At 40.8% G+C, this 14385-nt stretch overlaps 1 protein-coding gene and 1 pseudogene across 3 annotated transcripts; both read right to left on the reverse strand.

Annotated features, from left to right (window-relative positions):
- Positions 1 to 58: 58 nt before the first annotated feature.
- Positions 59 to 3178, reverse strand: LOC135574019 (putative nuclease HARBI1). Of its 3 annotated transcripts, XM_065024733.1 has the most exons (11): positions 3032 to 3177; positions 2769 to 2944; positions 2617 to 2678; positions 2450 to 2534; positions 2321 to 2362; positions 2081 to 2252; positions 1966 to 2001; positions 1311 to 1866; positions 1126 to 1241; positions 918 to 1029; positions 59 to 823 (listed from the first exon to the last, which is right to left on the reverse strand). In XM_065024733.1, exons 8-11 carry the CDS (start codon positions 1318 to 1320, stop codon positions 765 to 767), a joined length of 297 nt encoding a protein of 98 aa, XP_064880805.1. In that variant the 5' UTR covers positions 1321 to 1866; positions 1966 to 2001; positions 2081 to 2252; positions 2321 to 2362; positions 2450 to 2534; positions 2617 to 2678; positions 2769 to 2944; positions 3032 to 3177; the 3' UTR covers positions 59 to 764. The 3 variants fall into 3 exon arrangements, 2 of the variants coding, with proteins under 2 accessions (XP_064880805.1, XP_064880804.1); XR_010465133.1 differs by lacking the exon at positions 1126 to 1241 and having other exon boundaries at positions 3032 to 3172; XM_065024732.1 differs by having other exon boundaries at positions 1126 to 1866; positions 3032 to 3178.
- A 3693-nt stretch (positions 3179 to 6871) lies between these two features.
- On the reverse strand, positions 6872 to 13006 carry LOC135573898 (probable E3 ubiquitin-protein ligase HERC4; annotated as a pseudogene).
- Positions 13007 to 14385: the final 1379 nt, after the last annotated feature.

The following is a 14385-nucleotide window of genomic DNA, read 5'->3' on the forward strand; positions in this document are numbered from 1 at the left end:
TCCTTTTTCTTCAGTGTGGCCCTAGTACTCTGTCATATAAACAAATACACATTCCATATGAATATAAAAACACAATGTGTAACATTATGTTCCTTTATTGAGTAAGGACAAAACAAAGCAGGTAAACCATCAGCTCCTTTCGAAACTGAAGTCACAGTGACTCTACAAGATGGAAAGCACAGAATCCAAGCATATTATACAAAATGATACATACACATTCAAAGGTCTGTATATAACACACCCTGCATGTCTGCGCACTAAAATAAATGCAGGACAAATCCATACACATCAACTGAACAGACAAATGAATGGATGCAGTAGCCTCCCTGCAGCCTTGTATTACACACAGTATACCGCACAAACATCATAAGAGGCCAAATTCGTCAAAAAACGAACCCAAAAAAACCCAAATTCCTCTGCCACCGCAGGACATATTTAACCAAAATTGAAAGCACACATACGAACTAAAATAATTCAACACATATTGGTCCCTCAGCAGCCGACCACTGTCGTCATCGGGGAAGATTGCCGGATTGTCCCAGTCCATGGCTGGTGGCACTCTGGGGGCCCTCTCCTTCCTCAGGCAGGCCACATTGTGGAGGACAGCACAAGCCACAGTAATATCACATGCCCTAACAGGGCTGACCCTTAATTTGTGAAGGCAGTGAAAGCGTGCCTTCAGGAGGCCAAAGGTCATTTCAACTCTGGTCCTGGCATGGGCATGGTTGTAGGCCTGCTGTGCTTCCTGGGGTCTGTGAAAGGTGTCAGGAGAAAAGGCTGGCAGCCATACCCCTGTCTCCCAGCAACACACCAGAGAATTCACCTGTAAACACAAAATCTCATCATTACTACCTCATAAACACAGTGATATTCTTGACACAGCCATGATGGTTATAAATAGGGGTTGTGTGGCTTACCTTGTGATAGGCACTGATAGATTTCAGAGGCCCGAAAGATTCTGGAGTCATGGACTGAGCCAGGCCATTTTGCCACAACATTGCTGATCACACAGTCAGCATTGCAGACCATCTGAAATCATAAGATGAGGAATATTACACCAATCAATGCACATCACTGGCAATGCAGAGTGTTCGTCAATGGACAATATCAAAAAGTTATGTTCACCTGAACATTAATGCTGTGAAAGGATTTCCTATTCACAAAATCGGCCTCATGGGCACCTGAGGGGGCTTTTATCCTTATGTGTGTGCAGTCCACTGCACCAATGACATTGGGGAAACCTGTCACACAAAGTAATGAGTATCCTACTATGTGTTAACAGTTGTCCTGTCATTTGTAGATCCTCTTACCTGCAATCATATAGAACTCCTCTTTGATGTCACAGAGTCTTCTGTGGCCAGGGAAGGAGATGAAGACATCTGCTAATGCTTTGATAGCCAGACACACACTCCTTATTGTGCGGCAAATTGTGGCCTTGTTCAGCTGTTCTGCATCCCCCACTGAGTACAGGAAGGCTCCACTAGCAAAAAAAGCGCAAGGCCACACAAACCATTTGCTCCACACTCAGTGCATGGCTCCGTGCAGTGCGGTGCTTAATCCTGGGACCCAGTAGTCTGCATAGATACCTGATGCCATCTGCAGAAAACCTGTATCTTTCATATAGATGGTCATCAGGGAAGGCCAGTGGGTCCAACCGGTCCCTGAAGACCCTTTCTCGCCTGAAGGCTCTCCTCAGCACAAGTGCTTCTTCATCCACCACATCTCGCACGAATGGGCATGCCATTGTCAGAGCAGAAAGGAACACACAATTTTGGGCCTTCATATAGGCTAGTGGCCACACCTGGTGCTGGGGGGGTGGGCAAAAGAGGGCGATGCCTTATAACGATGACTTGGTTGTACTGATTGCTGGGAAAATAAAAAAAAACCTTAGAAAGATGCCACCGTCCTGTGTGCTCACAATAAGAGCTCATATGTCATGGTTCACTTGACTTTACGAGAATATACCTAATTTTTATTTTGAGCTGTGTCATCTTCTTGGAGCTGGGGGAGGAAAGAAAAATAATGATTAATACATTTGTGTTACAGTTAGCATACAGTGTACATTGAAGGCATATCTCACCTCCCTCAAGTTTTTTTATTTCAAGGTCCAGTTTCCTAATTGTCCTCTTTTTTATTTCGGACTCCAGTGCAAGATTTTCCATCTTTTTCTTCTTGTACTGAATGTCTATGTCTGCCAGTTCTATTTGGCGCCGGAGGTGGTTGCCATACAACTTTCTGATAGCTTGTGAGCTCTGTGAACACAATACAATTAGCGCAGCTGGAATTTGGCAGGATGTGGTGTCCTTTTATTAATACGCACTATGTTGCCAGGCTGGTTTTCCCACTGTATAGCATCTGGGTCCTGTAAAAGAAATGAGATTTTTTGATTTTGATGAGGACTCCTCACCATTGTAGAGTAAATAGTACTTTCACAGTCTTAACATGATACCTCATGCCTTCTGGAATCCAGAGATGGTCTCCTCCTCATCATCGTCTCCATCATGTGCTGTTGCTGCTGCACTGGGGCCTTCACCCTATCACATTTAATCGGATTCATATTGAAGCTAGTAGACAAGACATGCCAGGCCTACAGTATGCCTTTGATGGAGTACTCACTGGATCAGCATCGTCTGGTGCTTGTGCTGGTGGCTCTAACAGGAACACAGTGCTGCCAGGCACTGCAAGGCAATAGGTAAACCAAAGTCAGACAGTCCAAATTGATTCAATATGAATGTGGTTGTATCCCATGTAGAGATGGAAGGACATACCTTGAATGAAGCGGGTGGCATCTTGGGAGGAACCTATGCTCGTCTCTTTCCCCCAGGGATCCCCTCTAAGACGGGCCTGCCTTTATTTAGCTCCAAGGCCATGTCCTCTGCTGGGGTAAGGTCAGCCTTTGGTGACCCACCACCCGTGCCTTGTCTGTGGGTATTCTTTTTCACTGCTAAAACAGTACAGACAATGTGTGAGCAGGCACCTTCTGGGTACAATATATGCTTGTGCTTTGTTAAATATTAGTGAGGGACCATACCATTCTGCAGAATGTTCTTGTATTTGATTTTGACCTGCTGCCATGTCCGTTTTGGCCCGTTCATGTTTAATCTACACACACACACACACACACACACACACACACACACACACATTTAATGGAGTCACACTGCAAAAATTACTTGGTATTTTTGTCTTGTTTTCAGTAAAAATATCAAAAAATTTATCATAGCTTTATACAGTGTGATGGAGTTACTTTACACAATTTCACTCATATCTGCAGTGCATTTCAATTAAAAATTTAACCGTTTCATAATTACAGTACAACTGCATTTTTTGGAGATGTGAATTAAATATTTGAATTGTAATTGTGATGTTTCAGCGGAGCGGTGAGTGTGTAATTGTGCACTACTTACGCATTCAGGCGGTCTGCAATACTTTGCCACGCTTTTTCTCTTTGCTTTATCACTGTGGCGGTGTTGCCTTTCTTCTTAATTATATCTTTTACCTCCTCGTATGCCTCCATGAGGATTTGTGCTTCCGACGGGGAAAAGTACGCGGCTCTAGTTGCCATGGTAAATCAGTTAATCTGTGATCTGTGGCGGGGTCTATTTGAGTGAGCCGTGAGCGCGCACCTATCCAGGATTGGTTTCACCTGGCTTAATGAATCCGTGTCTGCTCATCCTGGCTTGGTCTTTGTGCAACCAATTAAGCCTGGACGCACATGTTTTGGCTTCATTGAGCTCAGCTGAGTCATTTATCCCGGATGTCTTAATTCTACTTTTGTGCAACAGGCCCCTGACCTAACACTACAGCAAATGGATAAGAAAGGATCCTTGAGTGAGATCAAAAAATACAACCAAAACAATGGCTGCAGAGAAAGCTCTCCACAATACCGACAGAACTAAAGCATGTGGGTAGACCAGAACGAGCAAGTCAATGTTCCGAGTTACTACTGGAATGCCTACTGCTGCACTAACAAGAACCGCAACTCTCTCATGTCTGGAGGTGCCTTGAGAAATAACAGCTCAGGGGTGTTAAAGATGATCTTAACTCTGACACTGTGCTTCGAGGGCTACTGAGTGTTTGGCAACAATTTCATATTCCATTATGATCTGGTATGATTTTGAATTCATGCTTAGATTCATACATGGTTTGGCGGGGAATTCCCAAGGAGATGTTTGAAAATTAGCCACGTTAGCTACATCAGAATTTTTAAACATATCCCTGAACATAAATATTATCCTATTGATCAAATTTGTGGTTAAAATGTATTACAAATTCAAAACGTATCCTTTGTGGTAATTATTCGTAAAGCGTATGTTTGTTTGTTTGGTCACACAGAGTTGTGCAATCACGTCTTTGTGAATGCTTGTTGCTATGAATCTATAACCCAATAAAGCTTGTTTTGTGAAAGTAGGAAATGTGTACATCGACATATTACAGAACCATTTTTTACATGCTGTTGATGAACCTGTTGGTATTTTATGTCAAAAGAGATCTGATAAAGGCAGCAATACTGTCGGTGGAGATTTCTTTGGTCGCGGTACCCTCTAGTGGTTTATAAAGTGCATAAACTGGGAAGGAGACAAAGGGGCCACGGTCAGTTGCAGACATAAATCTCATAGATGGAGATGTAGTGATTCATGACTCAGTCGAACAACTCAGTCGATTCTATTTCATTCCCATCTACTCTGATAAAAAACAACAAATCGGATTGGTAAAATATGTAATGCATATGGTTGCTCTATGCAGTGCCATTGTTCCACAATTCTTATCTGTCCAACTTCCAAAGATACTCTGTATCTTTGTTCATTATATTTCGATTTATTGTACCATGATAAAACACCAAAACCATTGTAAGGTTTGGTAAATCTGCACTAGGCCCAATGCCAACCCAAACTTTTATTATATTTTTATTTTCTTTTTGTACCTTTATTTTAACAGGGAAGACATATTAAGACTGAGGCCTCTTTTGCAAATGTGCCCTGTATATACAACATAAATGTATACTTTATACCCAAACTAATATATATATATATATATATATATATATATATATATATATATATACACATGAACCTTTTGATACAGGATGCAGTGATGAGTCTCAAAACTGTCATCTGTAACCAAACGAAGGGCACTATGGTAGATGGCATCCAAAGGTTTAAGAGTAGCAGCATCTGATAACTAATGTCACCATAATCAAGAACAGATAAAATGAATAATCTGCTTCTCACTGCTTAGAGAAAGGAACGATCTGGTTCTGTAGAACAATCTTAGCTTCTTAACCAGCTCATCTATTACTGAACAAAAATATAAACGCAACATAGGAGGTTGGTGACACCATAATTGAGGAGGACGGGCCCATGTTAATGTCTGGAGCGGAGTTAGTGGAGTGGTATTAAATACATCAAACACATGGTTTCCATGTCACATGTTGGTTTATTGTCTTGGTCAGTATAACTGTGTGATGACAAGACTGGTGTGTTAGCCCTCAGAGCTAAAGCCGAGGCATTAGCCTTAGACACACCTCTTCAGATCTCAGACAAGGTTACTCATCACATAAGCACTGTTTACTGAACCACGTTAGTTTTATATACCCTAGTGCAACATATTTGTTCATGGTCCCTGACACTACTGAAACCTGAACACGTACGTTATTTCTAGCCTTTTTTGTGAATGATTTTCCTTTGTTTTGTTTTAATCTCTAGGGCCAGGTGTGGATCAACGGTTTCAACCTGGGCCGCTACTGGCCCGCTCGCGGCCCACAGTTAACCTTGTATGTGCCCGCTATCATCCTGAGCACGGCCGCGCCCAACAATGTGACCGCTGGAGCTGGAGGGGGACCCATGCTGCCCCGGGCCCTGTACCGTGGAGTTCACCAACAACTCGTTCCTGAACGCCACGGTTAAGTCTGATCACAAACACCAGAGGGCGCTGTTACATAAAATATCTCATGATGATCGCTGATCAAAAATATACTTACTGTATTTATCTGGAACACAGATCGGTGGCACATTAATTGGGGAGGATGGGCTTGTGGTAATTGGTGGAGAGGAATCAGTGGAATGGTATGAAATACATCAAACACTCCGTTCCACCCATTATTATGAGCTGCCCTCCCCTCAGCAGCCTCCACTGATCTGGAAGTGATCTATTTTTCACTCATCTTTTAAAAATCAAAGAGTAATGTTTGTAATTTAATCACGGGTGACTGTACCTTTAATAACATGACCTCTATATAGTGTCTTAAAACCCTTTGTTCACATCTCTATTCAAAGGGAATTAAGTATTCGTCATTTGAACAGTATGTATGTCTTTTTGGAAATGGAATCATGTTCACAAAGGAAAATTACTCATTTAGAAGTGCTATGAACTTCAGTAGTACTCTAAATATAAGTTGAGGTCAGTGGTGCTCAAATAATTTTTTATGTCAGGGCACGATGCAACCCAAAATACGCCTTTTAAAGGCCGTGTCCCCGATGTTCACTGAGATCACATTCATGGTAAACGCTGGCATGTCTGCTCAAGTGTAAATTACCTTTAAAAGTATCTTATAGTGCGCTGCGCTATAGAGCGTCTTGAGTTCAATGCTGCCCTATATTGTGAATTGGGGGAACATGGTTGAGAAGGATGTGTTAAATGATCTGTGCCTTATTGTGTGCCACCTAACTGCAGGGATATTATGCTCTCATTGATTTCTGTAATGAACCATTTGGTGGGTCTTGTAAAATGAATAGTTCTTGTGTTCAACTGAAAACCTGATATGCTTCCTTTTAACATTTAGATTATTTCAAATACTTTGGGATTTCCTTGTATCTTGGTTGTTATCATTTTTGTTAATGTGTTGTTTAATGTGCAGGCACAAACCATGCTGTACTTTTTGATTTATAAATGTTTTAATAAAATTAGGTGAATGCAATATGATAATGTCATAGTACCGCACAGATCTCAAGTTAGGATTTGAAATACAACCCTACATTAAAACAATCCAAATCTTAAACTCAACTATGGAACAATGAAAAGATGAACACAGGAGAGGACTATACACAGAAGCAACACTATACACCAATTATTCATTCCAGAAGCCTCTGTTGTGGCCAACAGCTTCTATAAGCCTGCTCTGTAGTGTCTCTTTGGAGGAGTAGATGGGCAGCTGCAACAGAGAGTGACAGGTCAGCGCCTCTGGGAAATGCTGTTGGGAGGAGTTGAGAAGGGTTTGGACCCTCATCCTGATCTGGTTCATACCCAGGATGGGCACACGATCACAGCCAGTCAGGAACACTAAAGGGGCAAAGGTGGTAAAGGGAGAGGGCAGTGAATGACAGAATAGAACTTTATTCTCAGTAGCCTACGTTATTGGTTCATCTGTTACAATGAAAACGTTACATACTTACACAGGAACGCTTTCTTTTGATCCTCTGTCAGTTCCTCAAACACCTCCCAGAATGTGACGATGTTGGGATGCCCAGCATGGTACTCTCCTAAATACACAGTGTTCTAGGGGGGAAATGCCCTCAATTAATATATGGTGAAGCAATAGACACTTGACACCATTCAAACTACTTTTCAAATCAATGTATCAAAACATTTTGGCCAGGTTGCAGAACATGTTCACCATGAATCCCAAATCAGCCCCAGGAAACTTGTTTTTTAAGGCTCCATCTTGCCCTCTGATAGGCTAGGTGACATTTCTGCATATATTATATGTTTTTACTTTTCTAATGCTCTCAGATGTAGACAATTGACTCAGGGTAGATTTGGGATTGAGCTTCAGTCATGTAGTAACAAAACATGGTTCTGACCTGTTTCAGCGTTTCCCAGTCGAAATTCTCCTTCCCCACCATCACTCCCCTCAGTTCCTCTGGCTGGAAGAACTCCACCACGTCCTTGTCACACACCTTGAAGAAGCCTTTCCTGAACTCTTCAAACACCACCTCTACTGACTGGTTGAAGATGTAGTTCACATAGGTGTCAACAAACTCCTTCCTGTCAAAAGAATGACAGACTGTCACGCCCTGACCTTAGTATTCTTTGTTTTCTTTATTATTTTGGTTGGTCAGGGTGTGACATGGGTGATATGTGTGTTTTTGTCTTATTCTAGGGTGTTTGTACTGTCTAGGTTTTTTGTAGATTTATGGGGTTGTTTTCATCTAGGTGTTTATGTTGGTCTATGGTTGCCTAGATTGGTTCTCAATTAGCGGCAGGTGTTTATCGTTGTCTCTGATTGGGAACCCTATTTAGGCAGCCATCTTCTTTGGGTATTTCGTGGGTTATTGTCTATGTGTAGTTGCCTGTGTAAGCACTCGTTAGCATAAGCGGCACTTTGTTTAAGTGTTCTTTGTGTTTTTCGTCATTCAATAAAAGAATGGATTCACACCACGCTGCACTTTGGTACACTTCTTACGAAGTGTTTCCTTATTAGGAAACCACCATTGTCTGTTTTTCTAGATCATTGTAGATGAAGCAGAGGAAGCTTCTATTGAGATGCAGCCTTTGACACTAAATCTTAACAAAACAACAAACAAACACCTCAAGACTGAGACTAGATAACTTTACTTTTCTTACCTGCTTTGACCATGAACGCCAAAGCTTCACATCTTCCTCTAGAAACTTGGGATTGAACTCAATATCCTCCAAACAAAAGGAACTGTCGGGAACAGTCTGAGTCCCACAAGCCTTTTGGTTTGCCTTTTAAATAATATACAAAAGTCAAGCAGCTTTAATATGACAAGCAAATACTTTATAAATAAATTAAATTATAAATAAACTTTATAAATAAATTAAGCGTATTAGCAAAATATAATTGTGTCTCAGCAAAATGTTATTTCATCAACTCTCAGTTACGGTTTCATTGATTTGTGCAATAAAGTAAATACATAGGCTCCATTAAAATGACTCTGGAACCATGTTGGGACCGGATGTTGCCTGTTCAAAATGGTTAACAACTTTATCAAATGAATTGTAAGAGCAGAGATGCATGGACACTGACTCTGTGGAGATGGTCGAGGACCTGGAACAGGTGTTTGAGGCCAGGGGTGCGGATACGGGTAGTTGTCAGATTCACCGATAGGGCCTTCTTCCACACCCTAATGTGCTTGGTCGTGACAGAGAGCTTCTGTGAGGACCACCAGTCAACTACAGGACATGATAACGAAGAGATTAATTATGCAATTTCTTCTCAAAACATTCCCTGAGGGCATAGAATTCGTCCTTCAGGGTGTGCATGTGTGTTTTAGCTCAGCACAAACAAACCTATTTCAAATCATCAAGAACTTTGTGATTTACCCAGATCCAGATTTGGTTGCACTTTAGCCAACTCCTCTGACTATCAATACCATGCTATGTCAACATATTTGGCACGGCAACGAATGACCAAGGTAAAGAGTTTCTTATTGGTGAAAGCATAAACAGATCTGCGACAAGGTTATTGTTGATTAGTTGAATTTGGGGTGACACACTTAACATTTTTAAATGGACAGCAACATTACCGAGGACCTGCAGCTTGTCGGGGTGCAGTCTGAGGATAGCAGCAGCAACGGCTTCGGTGAGATCTGTCCTTCTGTGCTGTTTGTGAAGGACCCTCAGGAGCTCAGGGAGAACCAGGTAGACCCTCAAGCCCTCCACTCCAATGGGCTCCTCATACAGGGAGGGAAGTAGTGTGTGCTGGACAACAGCTTCAACCTAGTGCAATGAAAGAGGTGTGTGAATCGTCCTCGTTCAAGATACATGTCAGAATAAATGTCAGAATAGGATCGATGACATATCAATTTATCAATATATTCACAAAATACCTCAGTCAAAACTTTGCCCTTTTTCGCCAGCTTCCGGAATGCGCTTTGGACGAGTGAATAATCCAGGCCAGACTGTTTTGGTGAGGTTTGGTAATGTTTGTCACAACTAATAAAAAGCAAGAAATAATTGTCAATATTTTTGCCATATTTAAATCAATATTCATTGATAATGTAATATTTCAAACATAAGACAATCATGTATTTGAACCAATATTAAATACTGTTACCTTTTATCAAGAAAGCTCCCATTTAAACACGATGCAGAAGAAAACATTTTTGTGATTTCCCTGCAATTACAAGTTTGAGTAATTTTTCAGTTCAGTATGTGACCGTACATAAACAAAATAAGGAAATAACAACAACGGTAAATTATAGCTACTTATATCATACTTACTTCTGTCCTTTTTTCCAAGACTTTGAATCACATTCCGAGATCCATTTGTCAATGATTTCTTCATCTATAGCTTGTTGTGTCACTTTGCCCACACTTGACCTGAGATTGTTAGGCCTTTCTTCAGACTCCTGGGAAGATGACAATGTGATGCAACGTATCACAGAAATGTTAAGTACAAAGGACAAACTATGTCCTGTTTTGCTAACTCATTGTTTCAAACCAAATTGTGTCCATACCTGACCAAGAGTGCACAACGCAAAGGAATGGTTTCCTCCAGCAAAAATGTGTTCAATTTTCTGGTCATCAATCTGGTCTGAAATGTTGACAAAAAATAGTTGATGATCAAGTTAATGTTATTTCATGTTTTACCTCATGTTATTTTAGTTGAGTATTGAAATAAGCATTTTGTTGAGTGGACTTTTATTCAAGTTTGATCTGTTCTGAAAAAGCGTGTACTCTGGCTAATGTTATACCATAAGTGAACGTTTTACCTGGCAGTTGTACTGGAAGGGGCACAGACTGATCAATCTTTACTCCATTTCCCAGCTGCCCTTGCTCTCCGCGCCCAAATGAGTAGATCTTATTGGAGGGCCCCACAAATGCTAATGTATGGTGTCTAATGTGGCAAACGGACATAGAAAACAGTTCTCAAATCAACAATGAATTCTAAAAAGGTCTTATTCTAAAATGAAAACAGTCCTACATACATTTTTGTTGTGTCACAACATTTTGTCAATTCCAGATCATCATGTCTAATAAGTGTAACCTACCTTCCACAGGCTATCTGCGTCACCTTTAATCCACCAAGTTGCCCCACCACTCGAGGTCGTAGTTCATCTCGGAGAGTTGTGTCCAAGCTGTCCATAGCGGCCTGAGCCAAATGTGAACACCACACCTCCCTAGAACAAAATCAACCCAGACAGTTATCATAGTGTTTTCCTCTACGTTAATGAGGATGTTTCAATGCAAATTTACAGGGAACTAAAAACTAAAACATTTCAATTGTTTTGTTTATTTTTTATTTAAACATTATTTAACCAGTCAAGTCAGTTAAGAACAAATTCTTGCTGACAATGAGGCCCTACCAAAAGGCCTCCTGCGGGGACGGGGTCTGGGATTAAAAATATAAATGAATTAAGCATTAGCATGGCAGCAACACAGCACGGTAGCAACACAACAACAGCATGGTAGCAGCACAACATGGTAGCAGCACAAAAAATGGCACAAGCATTATTGGGCACAGACAACATCACAAAGGGCACGTCTGTCTACAGAAAATTGGGTTCAATTTATTGTTATTATTATATATAATTGTTTATAATTATTTATGTACAACACATAACCCTCAAACACACGACACATTGTGCTCTCTCATCCTGGTTAAAATTGTTTTTAGACAGATAAAGGCACATTTCTGTACTTTTCTTTATTTTTTTAAACATCATTTCAACCACCAAAAAATGTGGTTGATAATAGATAAATCAGGGGTCTCCAGCTGCAGCCTGAGAGAACTACTGAGTGGGAGGACTTTTGTTTAAACCCAACACGAACACACCTGTTTCAAATAATGTAGTGTTCATGGTCTTCGGTCTGGACCTTGATTATTTAAATATATTTAACAAGAGTCAACACATATGCTATTGTGTAATGTATACTGTACTTGTTGTGTCCCCTAGACCCAGTTGCCCGGCGGTGTTCTTGCCCCAGCCGAACACAGCTCCAGAAAGGGACAGAGCGAAGCTGTGTTCTCCCCCTGCAGTGATCTGAACCAGGGGGATCCCTGATAGAGACTTCAGGGGCTTGGGGGACATGGACATGTCGCGTGGCTCGCCCCACCCCAAACCCAGCTGACCGCTGGTGTTCTGACCCCATGTGAAAACCTGACCATCTGAACAGAAATCAGAAGTAAGCAACCATACAATGAGAGCATTGTACAGAATTACAGTTTTGAAAGGTTAGACTGTTTTGGTTAAGTTGCATTGTGAAACAGCGATTAGAGGTGTGTTAATGGTCATTTACCCTGAGTTAGTAAAATTGAATGCTGGTCTCCACATGCAACCTGAGTTACCTGTCGGTTACATAGGTTACCCAATGGGCTGGGGGAAAGAAGAAAGATGACTAAAATTAGCTGGCCCGTTTGAATTAAATGACAAATTGTTTTTATACTTTAACTATTTGAATGAAGGGGTGACAATTCCTTAAGGTAAACTACATATAAATGTATCATTATGGAATGGAACCCACCTGAGAATGTTGGCTTTGTCCAAGCAGAGAACCCGACCCTCTTCAGACAGTAAAACAGCATGAGAATCTCCACAACTCAGAGCCCGAATCCTCTCCTTACATGTCACACTCTCTAAAGCACACAAAACATATGACTGGACAACTGAAGAAAATATATTATAAAAATATATTGTTAAGGAGATTAGACCTACTCAGTTTCCCTGTGAATCTTCTCCCATCTAGGTCCTCTTGAATCCGTGCGACAGACACTAGTCTCCCATTATTTCTGATAAACGCGACCACACTGTTACCTGCGGACAGACCCTGAATTTGAGATTTAAGGTGTATCAAATTAACGCAACTAATATCCGTTTTAGTCGTATCTAAACCATTCGGCTTCACTAAACCAAAGCCATTACGACTATCCTCTCCCCATGAAATCATTGTTGTGTATTATTCTTAAACTAGTCCATACAGATTCTAACACTTGAAGGAGAGGCACCTGCCGATGTTTCGGACTCAATGATGGGTTTATATGACCGCAACCAACCATATGACATACAGAAAGACTAATCATCATCATTATCAACAAAGCAGGAAACGAAAATGAATCTTAAATGAAACTGTATTTATAGAGGGCATAAAAGAAAACACGCCTACAAACAAATATAAATGCAGTTTCGAATAGTTACTTCTGACGCAAGGCCGAAAACGAAAGTGAACGTCTATTGACAATATCAGCCCAGTTATCTTGGAAATAGCCTACAATAAACGGACGCTTTTGACACACACGATAATGCTTGAAACAATTACCACCCAGTCGATACCTCCCTAGATGCATTTCAGTGGAACTGGCTGACACGTCCACTTTATGCTGTGTCATGCATGACTACTAAATGCTGAACTGAAAATGGTTTCGGAGTTTGAAAAGACCCATCCCTCAGAGACGTCCCTGATATTTGCCCTGTTTTTTTTTTTCAGATGTTAAAGTAATTACCAAACTTCATTTTTAAGCTCACGTTTATCATAATTATTTCAAAAAAGAACTGTCAGCAGTATTTTGTGGAGTGTGCACACTGACTTGACCAGGCAAAGAGTAAAGAAAATACTAAAATTGCTTTAATTATTGGGTTATGATACTATACACCCGTGTGGCAGTTGTACTAAACTCCTACGGCATAAAAGTTCTAAAATAATCAATGTCCCTCATTAATTAAGATGACAATTGAACAGGTAAATGGGTACATAATAACCTATGCAGAAAGTAGAGATAGGAGTTTGAAATAATTTTACTATTCGAATAGTAACAATCATTTTTGTCTGATATCCGGATATTTGAAATACATGTGGTTTTATCTACGTTTTAAACCTGAACACAGCTATGCGAGGGAGAAGATACTTTATTGTTGCAGCAGCAGAAGAACATGAAAGAGAGATAGATGGGAGCGAGCAGACGGAGAGAGAGAGACACCAAGACAACTCCGCTACAGCCAACACTATCTAGCTAACTTGCAGCAGCGACGATGTTATTTATTATCATCCCATATAACAGTGTCTATATTGACTGGAGTAGCCTATTGGATTCGATAACACTTCCTGTAGCTACTCACCCCAACGCTAGGCATCGCCTTTTCATGGAATCCAATGGGCTGCTATCGGATTGCCTAGCCTAGCATGCTGACTAAAAACGAACATTCATTAACAATTGGAAGTATTTCAATCTTCTCGATTTGTCATTTGGGATAATTCGGAGTACACCGCTGTATTCCATTCCTGGATTGAGGTACATTTTCCGAGCCATATCTCTCTCCGGCTCCGCGCAGTCTTGATCGTGGCATTGCAGCATTCCAACTAGAGAGAGAACGTGATGAAGAGTTTGAGTTGATTTATTCTTGCTCACAGATTAAACTGAATAAATGATGAATTTACATTACTAATCATTGCAAAACACTCATTTAAAATACATAACACACAATACGT

The sequence above is a fragment of the Oncorhynchus nerka genome, linkage group LG11, assembly GCF_034236695.1.
Source record: "Oncorhynchus nerka isolate Pitt River linkage group LG11, Oner_Uvic_2.0, whole genome shotgun sequence".
Taxonomy (NCBI): Eukaryota; Metazoa; Chordata; class Actinopteri; order Salmoniformes; family Salmonidae; genus Oncorhynchus; species Oncorhynchus nerka.